Source organism: Vipera ursinii, assembly GCF_947247035.1.
Source record: "Vipera ursinii genome assembly, chromosome: 7".
Lineage (NCBI taxonomy): Eukaryota > Metazoa > Chordata > Lepidosauria > Squamata > Viperidae > Vipera > Vipera ursinii.
In genome coordinates, this window is record NC_139521.1 from 75583940 (window position 1) to 75607636 (window position 23697).

The 23697-nt window shown below is 49.4% G+C and overlaps 2 protein-coding genes and 1 long non-coding RNA gene across 3 annotated transcripts in view; 1 reads left to right on the top strand and 2 right to left on the bottom strand.

The window, feature by feature from the left end:
• LOC310643138 overlaps positions 1-23697 on the top strand; it is a 366287-nt gene that overhangs the window by 50834 nt on the left and 291756 nt on the right. The gene's annotated exons all lie outside the window — the stretch shown is intronic.
• Positions 1-23697, bottom strand: part of SMYD5 (SMYD family member 5) — a 29869-nt gene that overhangs the window by 5178 nt on the left and 994 nt on the right. Inside the window, 7 exon segments of the mRNA XM_083367180.1 lie at positions 1628-1698; positions 3340-3402; positions 4326-4430; positions 5044-5113; positions 6417-6538; positions 13481-13617; positions 15659-15767. Coding sequence (XP_083223306.1) covers positions 1628-1698; positions 3340-3402; positions 4326-4430; positions 5044-5113; positions 6417-6538; positions 13481-13617; positions 15659-15767 — 677 coding nt within the window.
• Positions 11903-23697, bottom strand: part of VPS16 (VPS16 core subunit of CORVET and HOPS complexes) — a 45752-nt gene continuing 33957 nt past the window's right edge. The window contains exon 22 of the mRNA XM_083367141.1: positions 11903-11914. The gene's annotated coding sequence lies outside the window, so the exon portion shown is untranslated. The remainder of the gene's footprint in view (positions 11915-23697) is intronic.

The window sequence follows — 23697 nt, forward strand, 5'->3', positions numbered from 1 at the left end:
GAAATGGTATAGGGTTTCCTGCCTGAGCAGGGGGTTGGACTAGATGACCTCCAAGGTCCCTTCCAACTCTTCTCTTCTCTTCTCTAGTCTATTCTCATTGTTTTATCTATTCTGTTCTATTCTTTTTATTCTATTCTCATTATTTTATCTATTCTATTCATTCTATTCTATTATCATTATTCTACTCTACTCTATTATCATTATTCTATTGAATTCTATTCTATCATTATTCTATTCTATTCTACTCTATTATCATTATTTTATTCAATTCTATTCTGTCATTATTCTATTCTATTCTATTCTATTCTATTCTATTATCATTATTTTATTCAATTCTATTCTGTCATTATTCTATTCTATTCTATTCTATTCTATTCTATTCTATTCTATTCTATTCTATTCTATTCTATCCTATCATTATTCTATTCTATTCTACTGTATTCTATTATCATTATTTTATTCAATTCTATTCTATCATTATTCTATTCTACTCTATTATTATTATTCTATTCAATTCTATTCTATTCTATATTCTATTCTATTCTATTCTATTCTACTCTATACTATTATCATTATTTTATTCAATTCTATTCTATCATTATTCTATTCTATTCTATTCTATTCTATTCTATTCTATTCTATTATCATTATTCTATTCTATTCTACTCTATTCTATTATCATTATTCTATTCTATTCTATTCTATTCTATTCTATTCTATTCTATTATCATTATTCTACTCTACTCTACTCTACTCTATTCTATTCTGTTATCATTATTCTGTTCAATTCTATTCCATTCTATCATTATTCTATTCTACTCTCTTCTGTTCTATCCTACGCTTCCATCCCTCAGCACTGTCTCCTGAGGGAGCCAAGATGGACTCCTGTATTCTTCTCTGCCAGAGATTAATTCTGACAGGGGCCTTGCCAACACAAGTCCACACAGATCACCCTCAACATAACCCCACAACTGAGCCCCAAATTTCCATCGCTGAGCAAGACAGCTCCTGGTTTTACTCCTTTATACGCTGCCCAGAGTTGCCTCTGGTTGAGATCATTATCGTCACCAGAGAAATATGTAAATTTATCCCGACCAAATAAATAGGTGTTTCTTGACGTCGAAGAAACAAACAAGCAAACAAATCAAATTATCAGTCTGCCGTTGGGCTCAAAGTAGGAAAAATTGTGCACGCTACAGACACCCAACAAGCAGGCTAGAACAGGGGTGTCCAATCTTGGCAACTTGGAAGATCTGTGGACTTCAAGTCCCAGAATTCCCCAGCCAGCCAGGAATTCTGGGAACTGAAGTCCACGCATCTTAAAAGTTGCCACAATTGGACAGCCCTAAGCTAGAAATTGTAATCCCCAAAGGCAGGAATGAACCGGGGGCCACTCCAATTTATTTCTTTCATACATACAGGTCGTCCTCGACTTACGTCAGTCCGTTTAGTGACGTTCTGAAGTTACAACAGCGCTGAAAATGGGGAAGCTGGATTCACTGACCAACTGAACTGCAGGGATTCACTTAACAACAGTGGTAGGAAAGAGGCAAAACTCACTGTCTTGCTTAGCGACGTGTGTGACGCTTCTTAAGTGAGTTTTATTAAATTTGTACCCTTGACTTACCTGGTCCCTATGCCTTGTCCGTTGGTCCCAACCAGGGCGAACAACGTCCGGAAGCCTTCGGGAGAAAACCACTGGAGACGATAAAAAAGAGAATTGCACACACTGGGTAGGTGCAAGGTGTGGCAAGTTCACAATTAAAAGACGCTTGCTCCTGGGGAGGAAAGCCATGGCAAATCTAGACAGCACACTAAAAAGCAGAGACGTCACCCTGCCAACAAAAGTGCGTATAGTCAAGGCTATGGTCTTCCCAGTTGCAATGTATGTCTGTGAAAGTTGGACCATAAGAAAGGCTGAGCGCCAAAGAATGGAGGCCTTTGAACTATGGTGCTGGAGAAGACTCCTGCGAGTTCCTTGGACTGCAAGGCGATCAAACCGGTCAGTCCTAGAGGAGATCCACTCTGACTGCTCTTTAGAAGGCCAGATCCTGAAGTTGAAACTCAAATACTTTGGCCACCTAATGAGAAGGAAGGACTCACTGGAGAAGAGCCTCATGCTGGGAAACGTTGAGGGCAATAGAAGAAGGGGACGACAGAGAAGGAGGTGGCTGGATGGAGTCACTGAAGCAGGAGGCGTGAGCCTAGATGGACTCCAGAAGATGGTAGAGGACAGGAAGGCCTGGAGGAACGTTGTCCATGGGGTCGCGATGGGTCGGACACGACTCTGCAACTAACAACAACAAGAACATTTGCCAATTTGTACGCAGCGATTTCTGCAGATGTTATGCATTTGTTCGTTCAAGCCAGAGGCCTCCCAAAGCTGAAAAACCTGGGGCGCTTTATGCTTGAAAAGCAAGATCAGTTAATCAGAGAAAAGAAATCATATACCTGTCAAAAGCATACGTAGCATATGTATTTGTTGTTAGTTGCGAAGTCGTGTCTGACACCTCGCGACCCCACGGACAACGTTCCTCCAGGCCTTCCTGTCCTCCACCATCTTCTGGAGTCCATTTAGGTTCACGCCTCCTGCTTCAGTGACTCCATCCAGCCACCTCCTTCTCTGTCGTCCCCTTCTTCTATTGCCCTCAATCTTTCCCAGCATGAGGCTCTTCTCCAGTGAGTCCTTCCTTCTCATTAGGTGGCCAAAGTATCTGAGTTTTAGCTTCAGGATCTGGCCTTCTAAAGAGCAGTCAGGGTTGATCTCCTCTAGGACTGACCGGTTGGATCGCCTTTCAGTCCAAGGAACTCGCAGGAGTCTTCTCCAGCACCAGAGTTCAAAGGCCTCCATTCTTTGGCGCTCAGCTTTTCTTATGGTCCAACTTTCACAACCATACACTGCAACTGGGAAGACCACAGCCTTGACTATACGCACTTTTGTTGGCAGGGTGATGTCTCTGCTTTTTAGTGTGCTGTCTAGATTTGCCATGGCTTTCCTCCCCAGGAGCAAGCGTCTTTTAATTTCTTGGCTACAGTCCCCATCTGCAGTGATCTTGGAGCCCAGGAAAATAAAATCTGTCACTACCTCCATTTCTTCCCCATCTATTTGCCAGGAATTGAGAGGGCCAGATGCCATGATCTTGGTTTTCTTAACCTTAAGTTTCAAGCCAACTTTTGCCCTCTCCTTCTTCACCCGCAACAAGAGGCTCTTTAGTTCTTCTTCTTTGGCAAATTGGCAAATAGAGGACCTGAAGCAGACTTGAGCTCTTTGCATATCTGAGTCCCTGCACATCTGGCTGAAGGGGGCCTTCAATGGCCGGACAGCTGGGGGGGGGTTACCTTGCTAAGGTGGTCGTCGTAAAGGGCCTCTGTGAAAAGCATCCTTAGGACTTCAAGCTGGCCCTGGTAGGGGAAGAAACTTGGTTTTACTGACTGGATCTGCACCGCACGAAACCCGGCTAGTGAATTAACCCAGAAACGCTATGGGTTCTCACACGGAAAGCGAGAAAGAGCAGAGAGGTATCCGGGCAGGGCTGCAACCCACGCAGATGCTTCAAAATTGGAACAGGGCGTTTATTTCCAACTCTTGAAAGCAGCCACGTCTCTCCCTAAGTGGAACTTTTCGAAGCAGCCGTGTCTTTTCTTCGGGATGGAGTGAGCACTGTGAACAGCAAACCCACAGGCTCCGGATTTACTTTCAAGAATGCCTTCTGCGGCAATAGATGGAGAGACTGTTGTGGGCACACTCACCAAATGCCTCCAGTGGGAGACGCAAGGCCTGCCTCTAAGGCTCCGCTTATAAGCTTCTCCCTCGGCCCTTGCTGCCTAGAGTCTAGACACAAGGAGGCAGGTTCAGCTAGCAGAAGGCGTTCACCATTTTTAATTTGATGTAATTTATTTTAACTTTTTTTTGGGGGGGGGGGACTTTGCATCTGTACCAACTTTAGAGCAAGTATGCTGAGATTCCCCAAGAGAGAGAAAAATAATAATGCTTTGATTTGACACCCCCATAGTTCAAACAGAAATATGACGGGCCAAAACAGAATGGATTGGGGTGCGTGAGGAGGAGGAGGAGGAGGAGGAGGGGGAGAGGAGGAGAAGCAGGAGGGAGGAGGAGGGGGAGAGGGAGGGGAGGAGGAGCAGGAGGAGGAGAGAGGGAAGGGAGGAGGGGGAAGGAGGAGGGAGGGAGGAGGAGCAATCAAAACAGCATCCCGGGGCCGTCTCCCTCCCTCCCTCCCTCCCTCCCTTCCTTCCTTCCTTCCTTCCTTCTTTCCTTCCTTCCTTCCTTCCTTCCAAACACGGACCGATTCCCTCCTTCTCCTGACCTTAAACTTCTCTCCCAGCAGCTTGTGAACGATCTCTTCTTCCTCGTTGGCGGTTTTATGGCAGAACTGAGAAAAAAGCCGAATCCACCACTCTTTGTCTTTCGCCTGGGAAGAAAAGAAGTTCGTTTAACGACCGCAGCGTTCACTTTACAACCGGGGCGTTCGCTTAACAACTGCTGCGGGGGGGGGGGGGGGAAGAAAGGCCGTAAAAAATCGGGGCGGCTCAATTTACAACCGCCACACGCCGCGACCCCGACAGGCAGCCTCGGCTGCGGTCAGGATTCAAGGACGACCTGTGATTAAAAATACAGGTAGTCCTCGACTTACAACGGTTCGTTTAGTGACCCTTGGAAGTTACCACGGCACTGGATAAAGGGACTTCTGACCGGCTGTTTACATTTAACAACCGCTGCAGCCTCCCCGCGGTCACGTGGTCAAAATTCAGCCACTCGGCAACATGTCTCCTGTTTATGACAGTCACAACATCCCCGGGGGGGGGGGGCCCTCACGCGATCTCCTTTTGCGACCATCTGGCCAGTCAGACTTGCTTAACGACCATGTCACCAATTTACCAACTGACGACGATTCACTTAACGACTATGGCCAGGAAGGTCGTAAAACGGGGCAAAACTCAACTTAAGAACTGTCTCACTTAGCAACGGGAATTGGGATCGTACGCCGAGGACAACCCGTATTCCCAGCACTCATCCTCACGTACCTGCTTGACGGTCGCCACCATCCGGGCCATCAACATGATGCTCGACGTTTCTGGGGGGTAGTGGATGTTCCTGGACAGGAGAGGGGGAGGGGAAAAAAAAAGGAAATTCCAGAACATTCCACAGACAAAACGGACATTTTAAGCCAACCCCTTGGAGAGACAAAGGGATGACACACAGACAGACAGACACACACACACACGGATCGACTTTGCAAGATGCAATCCAGACTGTGCGACCGGCAAGCCCCTTGCAAGACTCCCCCCCCCGATAATATGGTATAAATTGTATTTTATGATTATGATCCTGATTTATCACTTGATGCTGGTATATACACTGAGATCTTTGAACTGGAGGGTCCCATCCTACTTGGCCAATAAAGGATTCCATTCCATTCCATTCTATTTTTATTCTATTCTATCCTATTCTATATTCTATTCTATTCTATTCTATATTCTATTCTATTATTATTCTATTCTATTACTATTCTTTTATTCTATTCTATTACTATTCTATTATTATTCTTTTATTCTATTCTATATTCTATCCTATTCTTATTCTATTCTATTCTTCTATTCTATTTTTTATTCTATTATCATTCTATTCTATTATTCTTTTATTCTATTCTATTTATTATTATTATTCTATTCTATTCTATTTTTTCCTATTCTCTATTCTATTCTATTCTGTTCTGTTCTGTTCTGTTCTATTCTATTCTTATTTTTTCCTACTCTCTCTTGTGTTCTGTTCTATATTCTATTCTATTCTTATTCTTATTCTTATTCTTATTCTATTCTATTCTATTCTATTCTTCTTGTATTCTATTCTTTCTTCTATTCGATCCGATTCAATTCGATTCTTATTTCGATTCTTATTTCAATTTCTATTCTATTCTATTATTATTCTATTCTATTCTATTCTTTCACAATATCTATTCTATTCTATTCTATTCTATTCTATTCTATTCTATTCTATTCTATTCTTTCACAATATCTATTCTATTCTATTCTATTCTATTCCATTTTCTATTCGTTTCTATTCTAATTTTTCCTACTCTCTCTTGTGCTCTGTTTTCTATTCTATTCTATTCTATTCTATTCTATTCTATTCTATTCTATTCTTATTCTTATTCTTATTCTATTCTTATTCTATTCTATCATTAGCATTAGTGTTAGGGTTATTCTATCGTTATTCTCTCTTCTCTCTTCCCTTCGCTTCCCTTCTTATTCAATCTATTCCATTCCATTCTATTTTCCACTCCCTTCCAAGCTACGAAAGCCATTTGGAAAGAGTTGTGAAGCTGCTCCAAAATATGTTCACGCGCGCGCGCGCGCACACACACACACACACACACACACACACAGAGGTATCTTGCCTCCACGCTTCCTCCAGTTTGTTGAGGGGGTGGTCGGGGTCTTCTCTGGAGGGTCCCAGGCAGAGCACTCGGTGGTACTGGTCCCAGGCGGCCTGGCGGCACTCCAGACTGCAGTAGGTCACCTGTGAAGCCCCAGACAGCAAGGCCAAGAGAGGTCAGGCTACCAAGGCAGGCGGTCCTTGACTTATGACCACAATTGAGCTCAGGATTTACACTGCTAAGTGGGACAGTCGTTCGGGGAGCGGTGCCCCATTTTACGACCTTTCTCGCCGAGGATCGTTAAGTGAATCCCTGCAGTTGTTAAAAGTCAGCCAGGCGGTTATTAGTCAGTGAATCCGACTTTCCCATTGACTGTCGGGTGAAAAGGTGGCCAAGGGGGAATCACGGGAGACTGCAACCGTCACAGATCCATGCCAGTTGCCGAGCGTCTGAATTTGGATCACGTGGCCCGAGGGATGCTGCCAATGTCCTAAGTCTGAAAAATGGTGATAAGTGTCTTAAGGAGATCCTCAGTCACCCGGCTCCTGGTTGGCCCAAAGATGCTTTTTTCCCCAGGACTGAGCTTTCTTGTTTTTCTTTGAAGACGTTTCGCTTCTCATGCCAGAAGCTTCTTCAGCTCTGACTGGATGGCGGGGAAGGGAAGGGAAGAAGGAAAGTAGGTCTATGGAGTGAGTGAGTAAAGAAGGAAGGAGGGAGGGAGGGAGGGAAGCAGGAAGGAAGGTCTATGGAGTGAGTGAGGAAGGAAGGAAGGGAGGGAGGGAGGGAGGGAGGGAGGGGGGAGGGAGGAAGGAAAGAAGGAAGGAAGGAAGGGAGGGAGGGAGGGAAGGAGGAAGGAAGGAAGGAAGGAAGGAAGGGAGGGAGGGAGGGGGAGGGAGGAAGGAAAGAAGGAAGGAAGGAAGGAAGGGAGGGAGGGAGGGAGGGAGGGAGGAAGGAAGAAAGGAAGGAAGGAAGGAAGGAAGGAAGGAAGGGAGGAAGGAAGGAAGGAAGGGAGGAAGGAGGAAGAAAGGAAGGAAGGAAGGGAGGGAGGGAGGGAGGGGGGAGGGAGGAAGGAAAGAAGGAAGGAAGGAAGGAAGGAAGGAAGGAAGGGAGGGAGGAAGGAAGAAAGGAAGGAAGGAAGGAAGGAAGGGAGAAAGGAAGGAAGGAAGGGAGGAAGGAGGAAGAAAGGAAGGAAGGAAGGGAGGGAGGGAGGGAGGGAGGGAAGGAGGGAGGAAAGAAGGAAGGAAGGAAGGAAGGAAGGAAGGAAGGAAGGAAGGAAGGAAGGAAGGAAGGAGGGAGGTTTATGGAGATCCTCAGTCACCCAACTCAGGATTGTCCCAAAGATGCTTTTCTCAAGAGGCAACTGGACTTTCTCGTCTTTCTTTGAAGACGTTTCGCTTCTAATGCCAGAAGCTTCCTCGGCTCTGCCTAGACGGTGGGGGAGTGGAAGGATTTATACTCCTTGCAGAGCGCTGGTCGTTTGCCTCCTTTTAGTGGGTTGTTGAGGCCATGTGGAGGCTTACCTGTATCAGGGGCATACAACATTCACCTGTCTCCTCTCTACAACACAGTCCTTTCAGCAGCTCCAAGAAGGCCCCACACCCATTTGCACTACTCAGGTGACCCCCCCCCCGCGAGGACACAGAATTAACCTCCAGGTGGCCACGATGACTCCCTAAGAGAAGGCAAAGGAGCAGGTCGTCTGCAAGGAGTATAAATCCTCCCATTTCCCCCACCATTTGTAGATCAGGGTTAAACACTCTCTCTCTCTCTGTGTGTGTGTGTGTGTGTGTGTGTGTGTGTGTGTGTGTGTGTCTGTCCTTGGAATTGTCTGAACTTGGTGGTAAAGAGCCTTGGTGGAGCAGTGGGCTAATGCCTCCTTAAGTAACACCAGCTGCCTGCAATTAGTGCAGGTTCGAGTCCCACCAGGCTCAAGGTTGACTCAGCCTTCCGTCCTTCCGAGGTAGGTAAAATGAGGACCCAGATTGTTGGGGGCTATAAGCTGACTTTGTAAAAATGCCGCTTGGGGTGGTGCTGGTGACGAAAGCCCTAATAAGCAGGCATATACAGAGAATGAAGGCTATTGCTAAGCACATTGGTTTGTGCTTTAAATTATAAGCCGCCCTGAAGTCTTCGGAGAAGGGCGGGACATAAATGGGATTAAAAAACAAAAAATGTTGCTCTTGCAAGCGACCCTCAGTGTTATGTATGCAGGCATCTGCATAGCAACAGCCCTCAGGGGGCGTTGGCCTGGACAGTTTCGGCGGGAAACCTAGGGCCAACCCCATTGGCTGTTAGCTTACCTGGCCAGGTATATAAGGAGGCCAGGTAGCCCTCATTCCTCAGTTCACTTCCCCTTCCAATAAAGAGCTGAACTCACACACCGGCTGGCGTCTCTCTTGCGTCGGACCCACTACACAATAGTGGCGACGAAGGTGGGATTGCTGCCGACCAAGAGCTGAAGTCACTGGGGAAACGCTCCGCGAGCTGAAGGGAAAGGCATTTTTCCTTCTTCCCCCCACGACCGCCAGCCGAACCGGCAACGCCAAGCGCCACATCCACGACCAACTGCCGCCATGGCTAGAGCTGGACAACCCCGCGAATTCGAGACCCGCCGCCCCGAAACCTGGACCCGTTACCTGGCTCACGTTGAACTGTACATGCGGTTCAATCAGATATCGGAGGACGGTGCAAAGGCGGCCGCCCTGCTCTGCCTTGGGGGACCAGCGCTGCTGGAAGTCGCCGCAAACCTGTTCCCCCAGGAGGCCATCAACACCGTCACGTACTGAGACCTCGTGGCCAGGCTCAATGCACATTTCAGGCCCCGGCGCTCCAAGGTGGCCGCACGGTCACAATTTGAGAAAAGGGACCAGCGCCCCGACGAGACCGGCACCGACTTCCTCGCCGCCCTACGGGAAGCTGCCGTCGCTTGCAGGTTCACAAATTTGGAGGAGCGACTACGGGACCGGCTGATTTGCGGCCTACGCGACAGGCGGTTGCAGGAGCGCCTGTTCGAAAGAGAGGTCTCTCTCCAGGAAGCTGAGGACGCCATCCTAGCCCACGAAGCGGCCTGCGGGGCCGTCCAAGCCTGCCAGGGAACCCGGCCCGGCAACCAGGCAACCAACGTCCACCGGCAAGGGGCCACAGAGGAGGACGACCTGAGCATCGACCTCCTCCAGCGGAAGTCGACCCCCGACCAGCGAGCCAGACGCCTAGACAGGCCCAGGCCTCCCAGCAACACTGCCGTTCCCCAGAGGTGCGCAGGGTGTGGTGGGAACCACATGCGCAGTCTCTGCAAGTTCCGGTCCGCCACGTGCCGGGCCTGCAAGAAAACAGGCCACATAGCCGCCGTCTGCCGTAGCCACCGCCCCCGAGAGGAGATCCACGAGCTGCAGCCGGAAGAACCGCTGTTCGAAGGTACTGGGGCCCCCACCAAAACAAAAATTGGCCATGTCGAGAGCCGGCTGGCCATTAACCATACGGGTAGCCACCGGCTGCTCAAACCCAAAATTAGATTAACAATCCGTTTGCAAGGTGTCCCTTGCAGCATGGAGCTTGACTCCGGATCAGCGGTCTCGATTATTTCGGACGAGACCCTTAACCACATAATTAGCCGGAGCAAGCAACGGATTAAATTACGGCCTACTAAATTAACCCTGACCGATTTTCAGAATTCGCCGGTCAAGGTGAAGGGGGAGGCCACCATTTCAGTGGGGCTTAAGGGTCGCGAAGGGCACCTGGATGTTGTAGTGGTAGAGGGCCGCAGAGCCAGCCTGGTCGGGCTGGACTGGTTTGAGGCCCTGGGAATCTCAGTATCCGGGATCCATCGGATCCAGGGGGACTCCATTGAGGCCGTTTGCCAGGAGTTCGCCGACGTCTTCGACGGGTCATTAGGCAAGTACACCGGGGCCCCCATATCGTTCAAGCTTAACTCGAACGTCTCCCCCATTAGGGTCCGGCCGCGGCGAGTCCCATTTGCGCTCAAACACAAAATCGAGCGCGAACTAGACAAGTTGGTGGCCCAGGGAATCTTAGAGCCTGTAGATGGAGGGGAGTGGGAAACCCCCATCGTGACCCCCCTCAAATCCAACGGGGAAATAAGGATCTGCGCCGACTATAAGTGCTCGGTGAACCACGCCCTAAACCCGCACGCTTACCCGGTTCCCGCAGTCAGCCACGTTCTCGCTTCCCTCCAAGGCGGCGCCATTTTTGCAAGGCTCGATCTTGCACAGGCGTACCAGCAACTCACGGTCACTAGGGAAACAGCTGACATCCAAACCATAGTAACCCATAGGGGGGCGTTCCGGGTGAACAGGCTGCAGTTTGGAGTCAGCGTTGCTCCCGGCATTTTCCAGGAGGTTATGGAAAAGACACTCAAGGGCATTCAAGGAGTCTGCCCCTATTTTGATGACATCCTGATCGCAGGAGCATCAGCAGAGGAACTGGCAGGGAGGCTTAGGGAAGTGCTGGCAAGGCTGCGCACAGCTGGCCTCAAACTCAAAAAGGAAAAATGCAGCATAGGCGTTCCTTCCACAGAATTTTTGGGGTTCAGAGTAGACGCCAGGGGAATCCACCCCACAGAATCCAAGGTGAGGGCCATCAAACTAGCACCCACACCCAAGAACAAAGCAGAGCTTCAGGCATTCCTGGGTCTGCTGAATTTCTACCATACATTCCTCCCACACAAGGCAGCCATCGCTGAACCGCTCCACAGGCTGCTAGACAAACAGGCAACATGGGCCTGGACGGCCACCCATGATCAGAGCTTCAAGGCCCTGAATGCATTGCTGTCGGACAAGTCCACAGTAACCCATTTCATCGAGTCCAAGCCCATTTGTATCGCCTGCGATGCATCCCCTTATGGTGTGGGCGCTGTCCTAAGCCACCTTGAGCCCAACGGGGCACAAGTCCCCATAGCATACTATTCTAGGACACTGTCTGGAGCAGAAAGAAACTACGCCCAAATAGACAAAGAAGCCCTGGCAATCGTGGCAGGAATCAAGAAATTCCACGATTACTTATATGGCAGGGAGTTCACTGTCTTCACGGACCACAAACCACTCCTGGGCCTGTTTACCACAGACAGGCAAACCCCCCAGATTCTGTCCCCCAGGATGCTCCGGTGGTCCATCTTCCTTGCAGCATATAATTGCAAGCTGGTACACAAGCCAGGGAAGGAGATGGGCCACGCAGACGGTCTAAGTAGGCTCCCCCTAGACACACACGACCCAGACCCAGCACCAGCCACACAGATCCTAGCCCTGCAGGAACTACCCGAGTGCCCAGTTCTTGCCAAGGACATTGCCAGCCACACAGCCACAGACAACATCATGGGCAGGGTGCACTCATGGGTTTGCACAGGGTGGCAGGACAAATCCCCGGGACCAGAGTTTCAGGCCTATTTCATTAGACACGATGAAATCTCCACACACAAAGGGTGCCTCCTTTGGGGTAGCAGGGTCATCATTCCACCCGCACTACGCGCCAGGGTATTGGACTCCTTACACGAAGGGCACCCGGGGGTGGTCAGGATGAAGGCACTGGCTAGGAGCTACCTCTGGTGGCCCGGGTTGGACAAGGAGGTTGAGGATCGGGTCAAGGCCTGTTATACGTGCCAGAGATCCAGGCCAGAAGTGCCACATGCACCAGTACACCGGTGGGAGGCCACACACACTCCATGGTCCCGCATTCACATTGACTATGCGGGGCCATTCCAGGGTCAACTATTTTTAGTAGTGGTGGTCAGTCACTCCAAGTGGTTAGAGGTAGTCCCTGTCCCCAACATGACCTCGGGGAGGACAATCCAGGTGCTCAGAGCTCTCTTTGCCACACACGGCCTCCCCGACGTAATTGTGTCTGATAATGGGCCTCAGTTTACTGCTGCGGATTTCCAGGCGTTCTTGAAGGCGAACTGGATTAGGCACGCCACCTCTGCGCCTTTCCATCCATCTACCAACGGGCAGGCCGAACGGATGGTAAGGACGACCAAAGACGCACTCCGGCGCATCATCAGCGGGGACTGGCACCACAGACTGGCCAAATTTTTACTAGCCCAACACACAACACCATGCGTGGCTACCGGCAAGAGCCCAGCAGAACTGCGATGGGGACGGCGCCTCATCACCAAGCTGGACCGCCTACACCCAGACCGGGCAGCAGCCGAAACCGGTAGGGCAACATCACCATCATCACCATCACCACCAGCATCACTACCATCACCATTGCCATCATCATCCACACACAGGGTCCTCAACCTGGGGGACCTGGTCTGGGCAAGGAACTATGGGGCTGGACATCCTTGGGTTCCGGGGACAGTGGTCTGGAAAACAGGACCCCTTTCGTACATTGTAGGGGTGGAGGGGGACAGACGCATAAGGCGACACATCGATCAGCTCAGAGGAAGAGTCCCTGAGCACGTCACACACGCCCCTGAGCGCGTCACACACGTCCCTGAACTCAACGCACACGATCAACAGGAGGACCACACTCCAGGAGGGGTCAACCCAGCTGAGGACGTCACAGGGCAGGGACCAGAGGAGGAGGACTTCCTGATGCCGGCTCCTTGCAGCCCTGCACAAAGGCCTCAGGAACCCACGGTCCAAGCCCAGGGGCCAAGCACACCCAGACGATCCACCCGTCCACACAGGACACCAGCCTACCTGTCGGACTATGTGTGCAAGTGATCCTCACACAAGGACACCACTGTTTTTTTTTATATATATACTCATAGTTATAGTAGTTGCATTTTGTTGTTGTTGTTATGTGGGTCTTCTCTAAGGGGGGGAGGGGTGTTATGTATGCAGGCATCTGCATAGCAACAGCCCTCAGGGGGTGTTGGCCTGGACAGTTTCGGCGGGAAACCTAGGGCCAACCCCATTGGCTGTTAGCTTACCTGGCCAGGTATATAAGGAGGCCAGGTAGCCCTCATTCCTCAGTTCACTTCCCCTTCCAATAAAGAGCTGAACTCACACACCGGCTGGCGTCTCTCTTGCGTCGGACCCACTACACAATACTCAGTGAACTGCTTCTATTATTTATTTATTTTAACGGCACACAAACACACATAGACGCAGCCAATGTTGGTTTACCTGGCAGTTGGGACAGCACTGATGGAGGTCTTTTCGAATGCCGCACTTCTCTGGGTGAGGAAGCAGCTGAAATCGTCCCAGCAGCCTCTGAGCGTTTTCCTCGGCCGTTTCCAGGGCGCGCAAGCAGTGGTCACAGGCTGAAAGAGAGAGGGCAGGGGGAGATTGCCCCACCCACCCCCAGCTTTGTTAGAATTGTTTCGAGTGGACAAACTAATATCCCAATCAAGGAACCAGCAAGAAGAAAACCACATTCCCACCAAGACTGGCAGGGCAAGCCAGTAGAATGTAAGTGGAGAGTAAATCCCCACCCCCTTCTAACACTGAGGGTGCTGCCTAGTTGGGTCCTGAAACGTCTGCAAGGAAACCACCCAGCTCAGAGAACTCTAAGGACCCCACAATCATCATTATCATCATCATCTTCCCTGCAAACCCCACTCCCTTCTCGCACTGATGATGTTCCCTAGTTGGGTCATGAAACGTCTGCAAGAAAACCACCCAGCTCAGAGAGCACCAAAGACCCCATAGTCTTCCTCCTCCTCCTCCTCTTCCTTCTAGCACTGATGATGTTACCTAGTTGGGTCCTGAAACGTCTACAAGGAAACAGGCAAGCCCAGAGAGCACCAAATACCCCACAGTCCTCCTCCTCCTCCTCCTCCTCCTCCTCCTCCCTTCTAGCTCTGATAATATTACCTAGTTGGGTCCTGAAATGTCTGCAAGGAAACCACCCAGCTCAGAGAACACCAAGGACCGATAGTCATTTACTTCCTCCTGCTCCTCCTCCTCCTCCTCCCCCTCCCTCTCTCCGCAAACATCACTCTGTCAACATCGAATGTTATTGCTTGACATGAGATGAAGGAGTAGCTTCATGTGTATTGCTTTCAGACTTATGTATTGTTTTAGTTTAAGGTTAGGAGGGGGAATGAGTAGGATTGCACTTTTCAAGGCCATTTTTCTCCCTAAAGAAGATAGGATTTGGCAGTTCTTCTAACGGAAGAGAAACTTTGATTCTTTAAATTAACTGGAGAATATGATTCATGACAGAATTAGAAAGATGGAGAATTGTGTTTAATTATATTGTGCAAGGGGCGGAGGTTTCAGATTCCAGCTTCCTTCCAGCAAGCATTTGCCGTGTATTAGGCTAAAGGTAAAGGTAAAGGTTCCCCCGCACACGCGTGCTAGTCGTTTTCAACTCTAGGGGCTGGTGCTCATCTCCGTTTCAAAGCCGAAGAGCCAGCGCTTGTTCGAGGACGTCTCCGTGGTCATGTGGCCGGCATGACTAGACGCCAAAGGCGCACGGAACGCTGTGACCTTCCCATCGTAGTGGTCCCTATTTTTCTACTTGCATTTTGACGTGCTTTCGAACTGCTAGGTTGGCAGAAGCTGGGACGAGTAACAGGCGCTCACTCTGCTACGCGGCACTCGGGATTCGACCCGCCAAAGTGCCAACCTTCTGATCGACAAGCTCAGTGTCCTAACCCAGTGAGCCACCGCGTCCCTTTATTAGGCTAATAAAGGACTTTTAAGGTAAACAATGCCTCAGAGTCACTTGAAAAGCTCATACGTCGGAAACGTGACACACTCCCTTCTAGCACTGATGATGACGTTCCCTAGTTGGGTCATGAAACGTCTGCAAGAAAAGAAGCAAGCTCAGAGACCACCAGGGACCCCACAGTCCTCCCTCTCCTCCTCCTCTCCACAAACCCTACTGCTTTCTAGCCCTGAAAATATTTCCTAGTTGGGCAATAAAACATCTGCGAGAAAACAATTAGGGTCAGAAAGTACCAAGGACCCCACAGTCCTCCTCCTCCTCCCAAGGCCCCCTCCCTTCTAGCCCTGATGATGTTCCCTAGTTGGGTCATGAAACATCTGGAAGAAAACCACCCAGCTCAGAGAGCATCAAGGACTCCACAGCTCTCCTCCTCCTCCTCCTCCTCCTCCTCCTCCTCCTCCTCTCTGCAAACCCCCCTCCCTTCTAGCACTGATGATATTCCCTAGTTGGGTCACGAAACGTCTGCAAGAAAACCACACCCAGCTCTGAGAGTATCAAGGTTAGAAATCCCGGTCACGCAATTTCTGGGACTTGCAACGCTCAGAAATGTGGGTCAGTTGCAGATCACACGACAGGGAACATGCCACACGGATCGCGCAGACGAGGACAGACTGCAGCTCCTCGCTTACCTCTGTATTTGTACAGGGCATTCCAAAGGAATTGAGCCGACACCACAGGCTTTTCCACAAAAATCGTGTCCCCTTTCCTGATGTTTCGGGTGGCGAAAAGTCCTTTGCCCTTTAAGCGGAGAGAACGAAGGAGAATTCAGGAAATATTCAGGGAGGGCGAGCTGGAGAAATATTAGCTAGTTTTTGTGGGGGACGTTGTCTGGGGGAAGACCCCCCCCCAGTTGACCGTCCCAAGCATCTCTTTTAGAAGGAAAACCAACAGACCACTCTTTCCCAAAGAGGTCTGGAAGATGGGAGGGCTTCAACTCCCAGAATCCCCCAGCCAGCAAGCTTTAAGATGGGTGGACTTCAACTCCCAGAATCCCCCAGCCAGCAAACTTTAAGATGGGTGGACTTCAACTCCCAGAATCCCCCAGCCTGAGGGTTTTATGACATATGGACCTCCAGAATTCCTCCTCCAGAGTGCTTTAAGATGGGTGGACTTCAACTCCCAGAATCCCCCAGCCAGCAAGCTTTAAGATGGGTGGACTTCAACTCCCAGAATCCCCCAGCCTGAGGGTTTTATGACATATGGACCTCCAGAATTCCTCCTCCAGAGTGCTTTAAGATGGGTGGACTTCAACTCCCAGAATCCCCCGGCCAGCAAGCTTTAAGATGGGTGGACTTCAACTCCCAGAATCCCCCAGCCAGCAAGCTTTAAGATGGGTGGACTTCAACTCCAGAATCCCCCAGCCTGAGAGTTTTATGACATATGGACCTTCAGAATTCCTCCTCCAGAGTGCTTTAAGATGGGGTGGGCTTCTACTCCCAGAATCCCCCAATTAGCACGTTACCTAGTGGGGTCCCATCCTCCCAGACGTGGATGCTTTAAGTTCTGTGGACTTCAGCTTCCAGCATTTTCTAGAAACTGGAAACTAATCAAGGGGAGAAGCAACCTAGAACTAAGAAGAAATTTCCTGACAGCGAGGACAATTAACCAGCGGGACAGATTGCCACCAGAAATCGTAGGTAGTCCATCCCTGGAAGCTCTTAAGAAGAGACTGGGCAGCCATTTGTCTGGGATAGTATAACAGGCTTCCTGGCTTGAGCAGATCAACTATTCAGTGGGACACAATTTGCCTCCAGAAGTTGTGGGGTCGCTCCAACAGTTTAAATTTTTAAGGGGAAACTGGACTTGTCTGAGCGGGGGGGGGGGTTGGACTAGAGGACCTCCGAGGTCCCTTCCAGCCCTATCCTGATGGATCTGCCCTTGTTTTGTAAGCTGGCCCTTGACACAAATCAGGGACTGATCAATCGATCGGATTGACTGACAGAGGCCAGACGCAGCTCAGGAAACTCCTTCCTAAGACGAACGCTGGGAGAGGGGGAAATATATATATGTATATATGTATATATGCAAATTATTCAAATTGCTAATAAAGAATTTGGGAGGCTGAGATGGCCATTTCGAACTCTTTATGTTCTCATCAGTCAGTCATACCCTTTATCTGAGATTCGAACCTGGGCTGATTATATATTAGGCAGTGTTTTAGCTTCCTGAGCCACGGGTTCTTTCTCTCTTTTATTAGCTAGAAGGCAAGGCAAATAAATATATGTTAAGTATTTGTCAAGGCTTTTTTTGAAAGCACCTTGCTACTTAACTCTTTCATTCCTGTTTTGGCCTGTCTCAAGGCTTATCTACAGGCTTATCTATTTATTAGCAATTTGAGTAATTTGCACAAAGAATGAGCTGTCATAAGTTGACTATATCCTGTAGATAAGCCTTGAGACAGGCCAAAACAGGAATGAAAGAGTTAAGTAGCAAGGTGCTTTCCAAAAAAGCCTTGACAAATACTTAACATATGTATATATGTATATATGTATATATGTATATCTATCTATCTATCTATCATCTATCTATCTATCTATCTATCTATCTATCTATCTATCTATCTATCTATCTCTGTCTGTCTGTCTCTGTCTGTCTGTCTATCTATACCTACCTACCTACCTACCTACCTACCTACCTACCTACCTACCTACCTACCTACCTACCTACCTATCTATCTATCTATCTATCTATCTATCTATCTATCTATCTATCTATCTCTATGTCTGTCTGTCTCTGTCTGTCTGTCTATCTATACCTACCTACCTACCTACCTACCTACCTACCTACCTACCTACCTACCTACCTACCTACCTACCTATCTATCTATCTATCTATCTATCTATCTCCCCGCGGATCATTCGGGCGAGAATCTCAATGGATCGAGCGGCAGTTACGTCTCTCTCTTTCCCACCCCCCACCCCCCACCAAAAGTGTAAAGCAGCTTTCACAAGAGATCGATGGAACGTTAAGGTGCTTCCAAAGTGAAATAGGCAGAATGCATAGATGCAGTCATTATGAAGCTTTATTCATCGACAGGTTATATAAAAAGAGCTATATGGCATGGAAGCATCCATGCTTGTAAGATAGAAGATAGATAGAAAGAGAAGCAGAGCTAGAACAAAAGAAGCAGCCCCTGGGCAGAGGTATTTATGGGGGGTCTCGGCCCCTCCCTAGCCATAAAACTCTCTCGCCAATGGGGCTGCTGCAGGGGAGCAAAGAAGCCTCTTTGCTCCATCTGATGACCTATTTGGGGAACTGCCATGGCTGGCACAAAACATGTAACAATTCCCCTTCTTGCCAGCCAATGACAGGGACCAGTGAATGTGTGTGAGGGGCAAGCAGGTGTCATAGACATGTATAAAAACATTCAGAAGGCCAAACACAAACGCTTACACAGAAGGTTGTGCCGGTCAATGGGAAGAGGTTTGGTGAACAGATCAGCTATCTGGTCAACTGTGTTACAGTGCTCTACACGTATAAAACCCTCTTTGACAAGCTGTCTGACATTTTTATAGCGTATGTCTATGTGGCGAGATCTAGAGCCTACTGCATAAGCCTCCGAGATTGCAATGGCAGCTGTGTTGTCCTCTAGAATTTGGATGGGCAGAGGAGGAGCTGCCCAGATACTCGTTATCAGCTCATTGAACCAAGTCAAATCATTGGCCGTGTCTGACAGGCTGGCATATTCAGCCTCGGCCGTGGAGCAAGAAACAAATTTTTGCTGCCTAACATGCCAATGTATTGGGCAGCCATTTAGCAATATGAGAATACCAGAAGTGCTCCGCCTACTTTTGGTGTCGCCAGCCCAGTCTGCGTCTGAGTAAGCAAAGAGCTGGGCCGTCTCCCCCTTCTCTGGTTCCAGCACAAGGAGGGCATCGGTCGTGCCCCTGAGGTACCTAAGTACCCTCTTAACAGCAGTCCAGTGGAATTCCTTTGGGTGTTCCACATGCCTGGACAATAGATTTACAGCTAAAGCTATGTCAGGCCTGCTCCAATTGCTGATGTATAGCAAGGAGCCAATCACAGATCTGTAAAGCGTATTATCTGTGAACTCAGGACCGTCCTTGTGAGTATGGTTGTAAAAGTCGCTTTGCATTGGGCTGTGCGTAGGATTAGATTCTGCCATTTTGCATTTGGCCAATAACTCCTCTATCTTTTCTTTTTGAGATAGAGCGAACCCCCCCTTAGTGGCCAAAATATGCACACCCAAGTACTTATCAACCCGCCCCAAAGATTTCAAAGTAAACTTTTCTTCCAGGGCCTTGGCAAATTCATCACACCCTTCCTTGTCAGGTCCTACATATAGTAGGTCATCCACATAAACTAACACCCTTTCTGTGGTACCCTTTGAGTTGCGTGTGAAAACACATTTATCTGCACGGGATGCAGTGAAGCCAACTCGTTCTAAACTTTTTCTAAGGCAGTCATACCATAGTTTCCCTGACTGCTTGAGACCATATAACCCTTTGTGAAGTAACCATGTATTTTCCCCTTCTTGCTGGTAGCCAGGAGGGGCCTTCACGTAGATCTGCCGGTCCAATTTGGCGTGGAGGTAAGCCGTCTGGATGTCGAATTGGAAGACTTCCTCCCCCAGAGCAGCTGCAGTCACGAGGGCGGTCTTGACGCTCTCTGCCCGGACAGTTGGAGAGTATGTCTCGCCATAGTCTTCCATATAGCGTTGGGCGAATCCCTGAGCTACCAAACGGGCCTTATACAGGTAGAGGCCATTGGCAAGTGGTTTTGCCTTGTAAACCCACCTTGTGCCAATGACTTTCCTCTCCTTTGGAGGTTGCTGGGGGGTGAAGACCTTGAGTTGTTTTAAGCTCTGCATTTCCTTCTCCATCGCGAGCTGCCATTTCTCCTGTTCTTCGATGGGCAGCTCCTGGATGTCAGAGAAGGATTTTGGGGTGACCACAACGCTGTTAACAGACGCGATGTGCCCAATGTCAATTCTCCTTGGCGGGATGCCTTTGTTGGACCGCTTTGACCTCCTTACCTTCTGCCATTCACCGCCTTTTCCTTCCGCGGGTTTCTGAGGCGTTGTTGGGGAACTGGACGGTTCATCCTCCCCATCTGAACCAGGTGGGATGACATCTTCGTCTTGTTCCACACTTTCGTCGGTGGCAGGGTATGTGGAAGTCTCAGGTGATGTCGTAGTCGGTGTGCCCTTGCTGGGACAGTTGATATATGGGCTCAGATCATTGGAGTGTATCTGGGCCCAATTGGAGTCCTCTTCGAAGGAGGCAGATTGGGAAGTCACAATCCTGCCCCCTTCTCCCAGGAAACGGTAGGCCTTGGAGCCAGGAGCGTAGCCCAAGAACCTCAGTCTCTGGGAGACAGATCTCCCCTTCTTCCGCAGCTGCTTGGGGATGTGAACCCATGCATAGGACCCAAAAACACGTAAATGTCCAAGATTTGGTTTCCTACCATGAACTAGGAAATATGGGGTCTGGTTCACAACACTGCTCCAAGTGCGGTTTAAGGTATAATTGGCGTATTTTACCGCTTCTGCCCAGTATGATTCTGCGACCCCTGCGTCTGCAATCAGACTACGCATCATAGTTTGTAGGACTCCATTTCTTTTCTCTGCCACACCATTCTGAGCGGGGGTGAAAGGCGCGGTAAGAAAATGGCGGATGCCCTTACGCTTTACCCAGTCCTGGAATTTTCGGGACATGAACTCAGCCCCGCGGTCGCTCTGCAGTTGTGCAATCTTGGTTTTATACTGGGTCTCTACAAGGTTGTAGAGTGATTTTATGGCATCAAAAGCTCCAGATTTTTCTGTGAGGATATACACATGCCCGTACCGTGAAAAATCATCAACTGCAGTGAGAAAATACTGACTTTTCCCTAGAGATGGTGTGAAAGGCCCGACCAAATCAACATGAACTAGTTGATATGGGAATTGGGTCTTACGCAGTGATGTTTTTGGGATAGGCGCAGCTTTCCTCTTTGACTTCTTACAGATTGCACAGTCCAGGAATACCTCACAATCTTTGAGCTGGACTCCCTCAGCAAACTCTCCCATCTTTTTAACTACAGGGAAGCTTGCATGACCTAATCTTCGGTGCAATATATGGGCACACTTATCGTGGAGTGGCTTCCCGACTGACACCCTCTTGGCTTTGGTAGCCTTGAGCGGTGCTTCAGGTGACAGCTGAGGTTGGGATTTCTTATCCACACTGCCTTGCTGTGGGGGCTTGGATGCAACCGCTTCACCCTTGCGGTCGTTAAGCAGCCTTGGGGTTGTCTGTGAGGCCCCTTCTAAGGGGGAGAAATATGGCAAATCATCTATGATGGCTATATTTCCAATGACCCTCTGGTCCCGGGTGACATGACCTCCCCCTTTGCGAAATAAAACTTCCACCCTGTCATCGTCACATAACTTGATAATGCTCAACAGGTTGTTGGCAATAGAGGGCGCGTGTAAGACACCTTCAACTTTTCCAAGCCCGGGTAGAGAAACCGTGCCCTCCCCAATAACCAAAGCTTTATCACCGTTGGCCACCTTGACAGATGATTTCATTTTCTTTACCCTTTTAAAACCTTGACTCACATTAGTAATGTGAGATGAAGCTCCAGAGTCCAGCAACCATAAGTCAGTGGAGCTATCAGCTCTTGTGGTGGGGGCACAGGTAGACACAAGATTGTTAGTACTTTTGGCCCCGCCACGGCCCCTACCTTGTCCCTTGCCCCTACCTTGATTGGGACCACGCTTGGGGCCTTGTTGAAAATGGGGGCAGTCCTTCTTGAGGTGCCCCTCAGAGCCACAGGTGAAACACTTGAGTAGAGCATTAACCCGCTCTGAGTTGCGGTGTCGTGTGTTGGCTGGCTGGCTGGTGACTCTGTTGTATTCTCCTGTATGTCTACGTCTGCTATCTTCGTCAATGAGTCTGCCCTCGAGGTAGGACAGAGGCATGGGTCCATCCCTGCCCCCTTCCAGGGAAATAATAAAATTGTTCCAACTTTTGTCCAGGGAAGCCACAATAACTGCGACCAAGTTCTCTTCAGGTATTCGGTAATTTTTGGACATTAGTTGCGCCCTGAGGGATTTTAATTTTCCAAGATGTTCTGCCATGCTGGCCCCAAACCTGAGTCTTGTGTTGTAAAACTCAGTTGTGAGTCTGGTGAGAGAACCCATGCTCTTGCTGTTGAATAAATTGTATAATAAGTGCAAGGCTGCGCAAGCTGTGAGTCCATCTGGAATGCTAGGGAACATATTATCATCGATGGACTCCATCAGAGTGGAAAAAGTCTGTCTATGAAGCCACTCTTCTCGTGAGCTCCACGGGAAAGGTGGTGGGTTCAGGGCCATTTCAAGAATCCCATCCTTCAATAGACATACCTGCAAATTTCTATTCCAACTGTGATAGTTCTCACCCCCAATTTTCAATTTTTCAAAGTTTGGAGGCAACGGGGATGCAATTAGAAACGTATTATCCCATTCTTGGAGCATTTGGGAGGTTGGCATTGAAAAAAATGGTAAAGGTACCCCTCTAGTGGGCGTTGGTGGTATATTTCTCTGATTTTCAGATGGCCCCCCTTCTGGGTTAAAAAGCCCGTACTGGGCATGTCCGGAAAACATGTGATCAGGGGGTGGGCGGAGCCCAAGATTGCCGGCCGGCACTTGGTTTTTAAAATGCTCTGGAAATCCTTCCTGGAGCCTCCCCAGCCCTGGATTGCCTTGAAGACCTTGGGGATGGCTAAAGCCGATGCTGGAGGAGGGGGCCAACCCCCCCCCCAAAGGCCAAGTAAGGAGAGTGCCTGGGCGGGGGCGAAAGGAAGACTGGGGGCCCCGGAGAGAGGGTCGGGGGCCTTGGGGGGTAATGAGCAGTCTTATTGCCATCATAGCTCACGAGGGTTTCTGCTGGAGAGAGCCCAGGAGTTTGCATGTTGCTATGGCAGGATGCCAGGGGTTGCTGGGCCTCCAGACTAAGTTGAGGCCTTTCTTTGTTAGAAAATGTGGGCGCACAGGGGGCTGCCATCTTGCTTCCTGTGCCGGGCCATGCGGTCTCCCTGGGCGCAGCCATCTTGTTTCCTGTTGCCCCAGGAAGCTGGAGGTCGCGGTTAGGCAGGGTATTTCGCGCCGAAAGCCCTGGGGTCCCGGGGTTACTCAGGGTGGCAGGCGCCATATTGAGGGGCCTCGTGATGGCTGAGGGGGGGCTTACCCGGCATCCATAGTCCTTCTGCACTGATGTCCTTCGTGGAGAGGCTTGTGGGGTCTCCTGTACTTCAAGGAGTTTTAGAAGCAGTTCCTTGCATTCTGGTGTAGACATTTGATCCACGCGTTGCTTGCGTTGGGCCCGGAGCGCTTCTGCTGCATCTTGACAGTCTTGGGCGGACTGTAAAACTTCCAAGCTTCCCTCTGTGGCGTGCAGAAGGAGGCCATCTGTGCTCTCACCTGGAGCGGGGCTTGCTTCAGGGGCTAGAGCTGTTAATCTTGATTGAAGACTCCTGGTCACAATCTGCGATTTCCGGCCATCCATTTCAGTTTCAAATCTAGGCATTAGCTGCAGGCTTTGGAAGCGTTCCCTTTAACCATCCTCTCTGCTACCAACTTGTAAAGCAGCTTTCACAAGAGATCGATGGAACGTTAAGGTGCTTCCAAAGTGAAATAGGCAGAATGCATAGATGCAGTCATTATGAAGCTTTATTCATCGACAGGTTA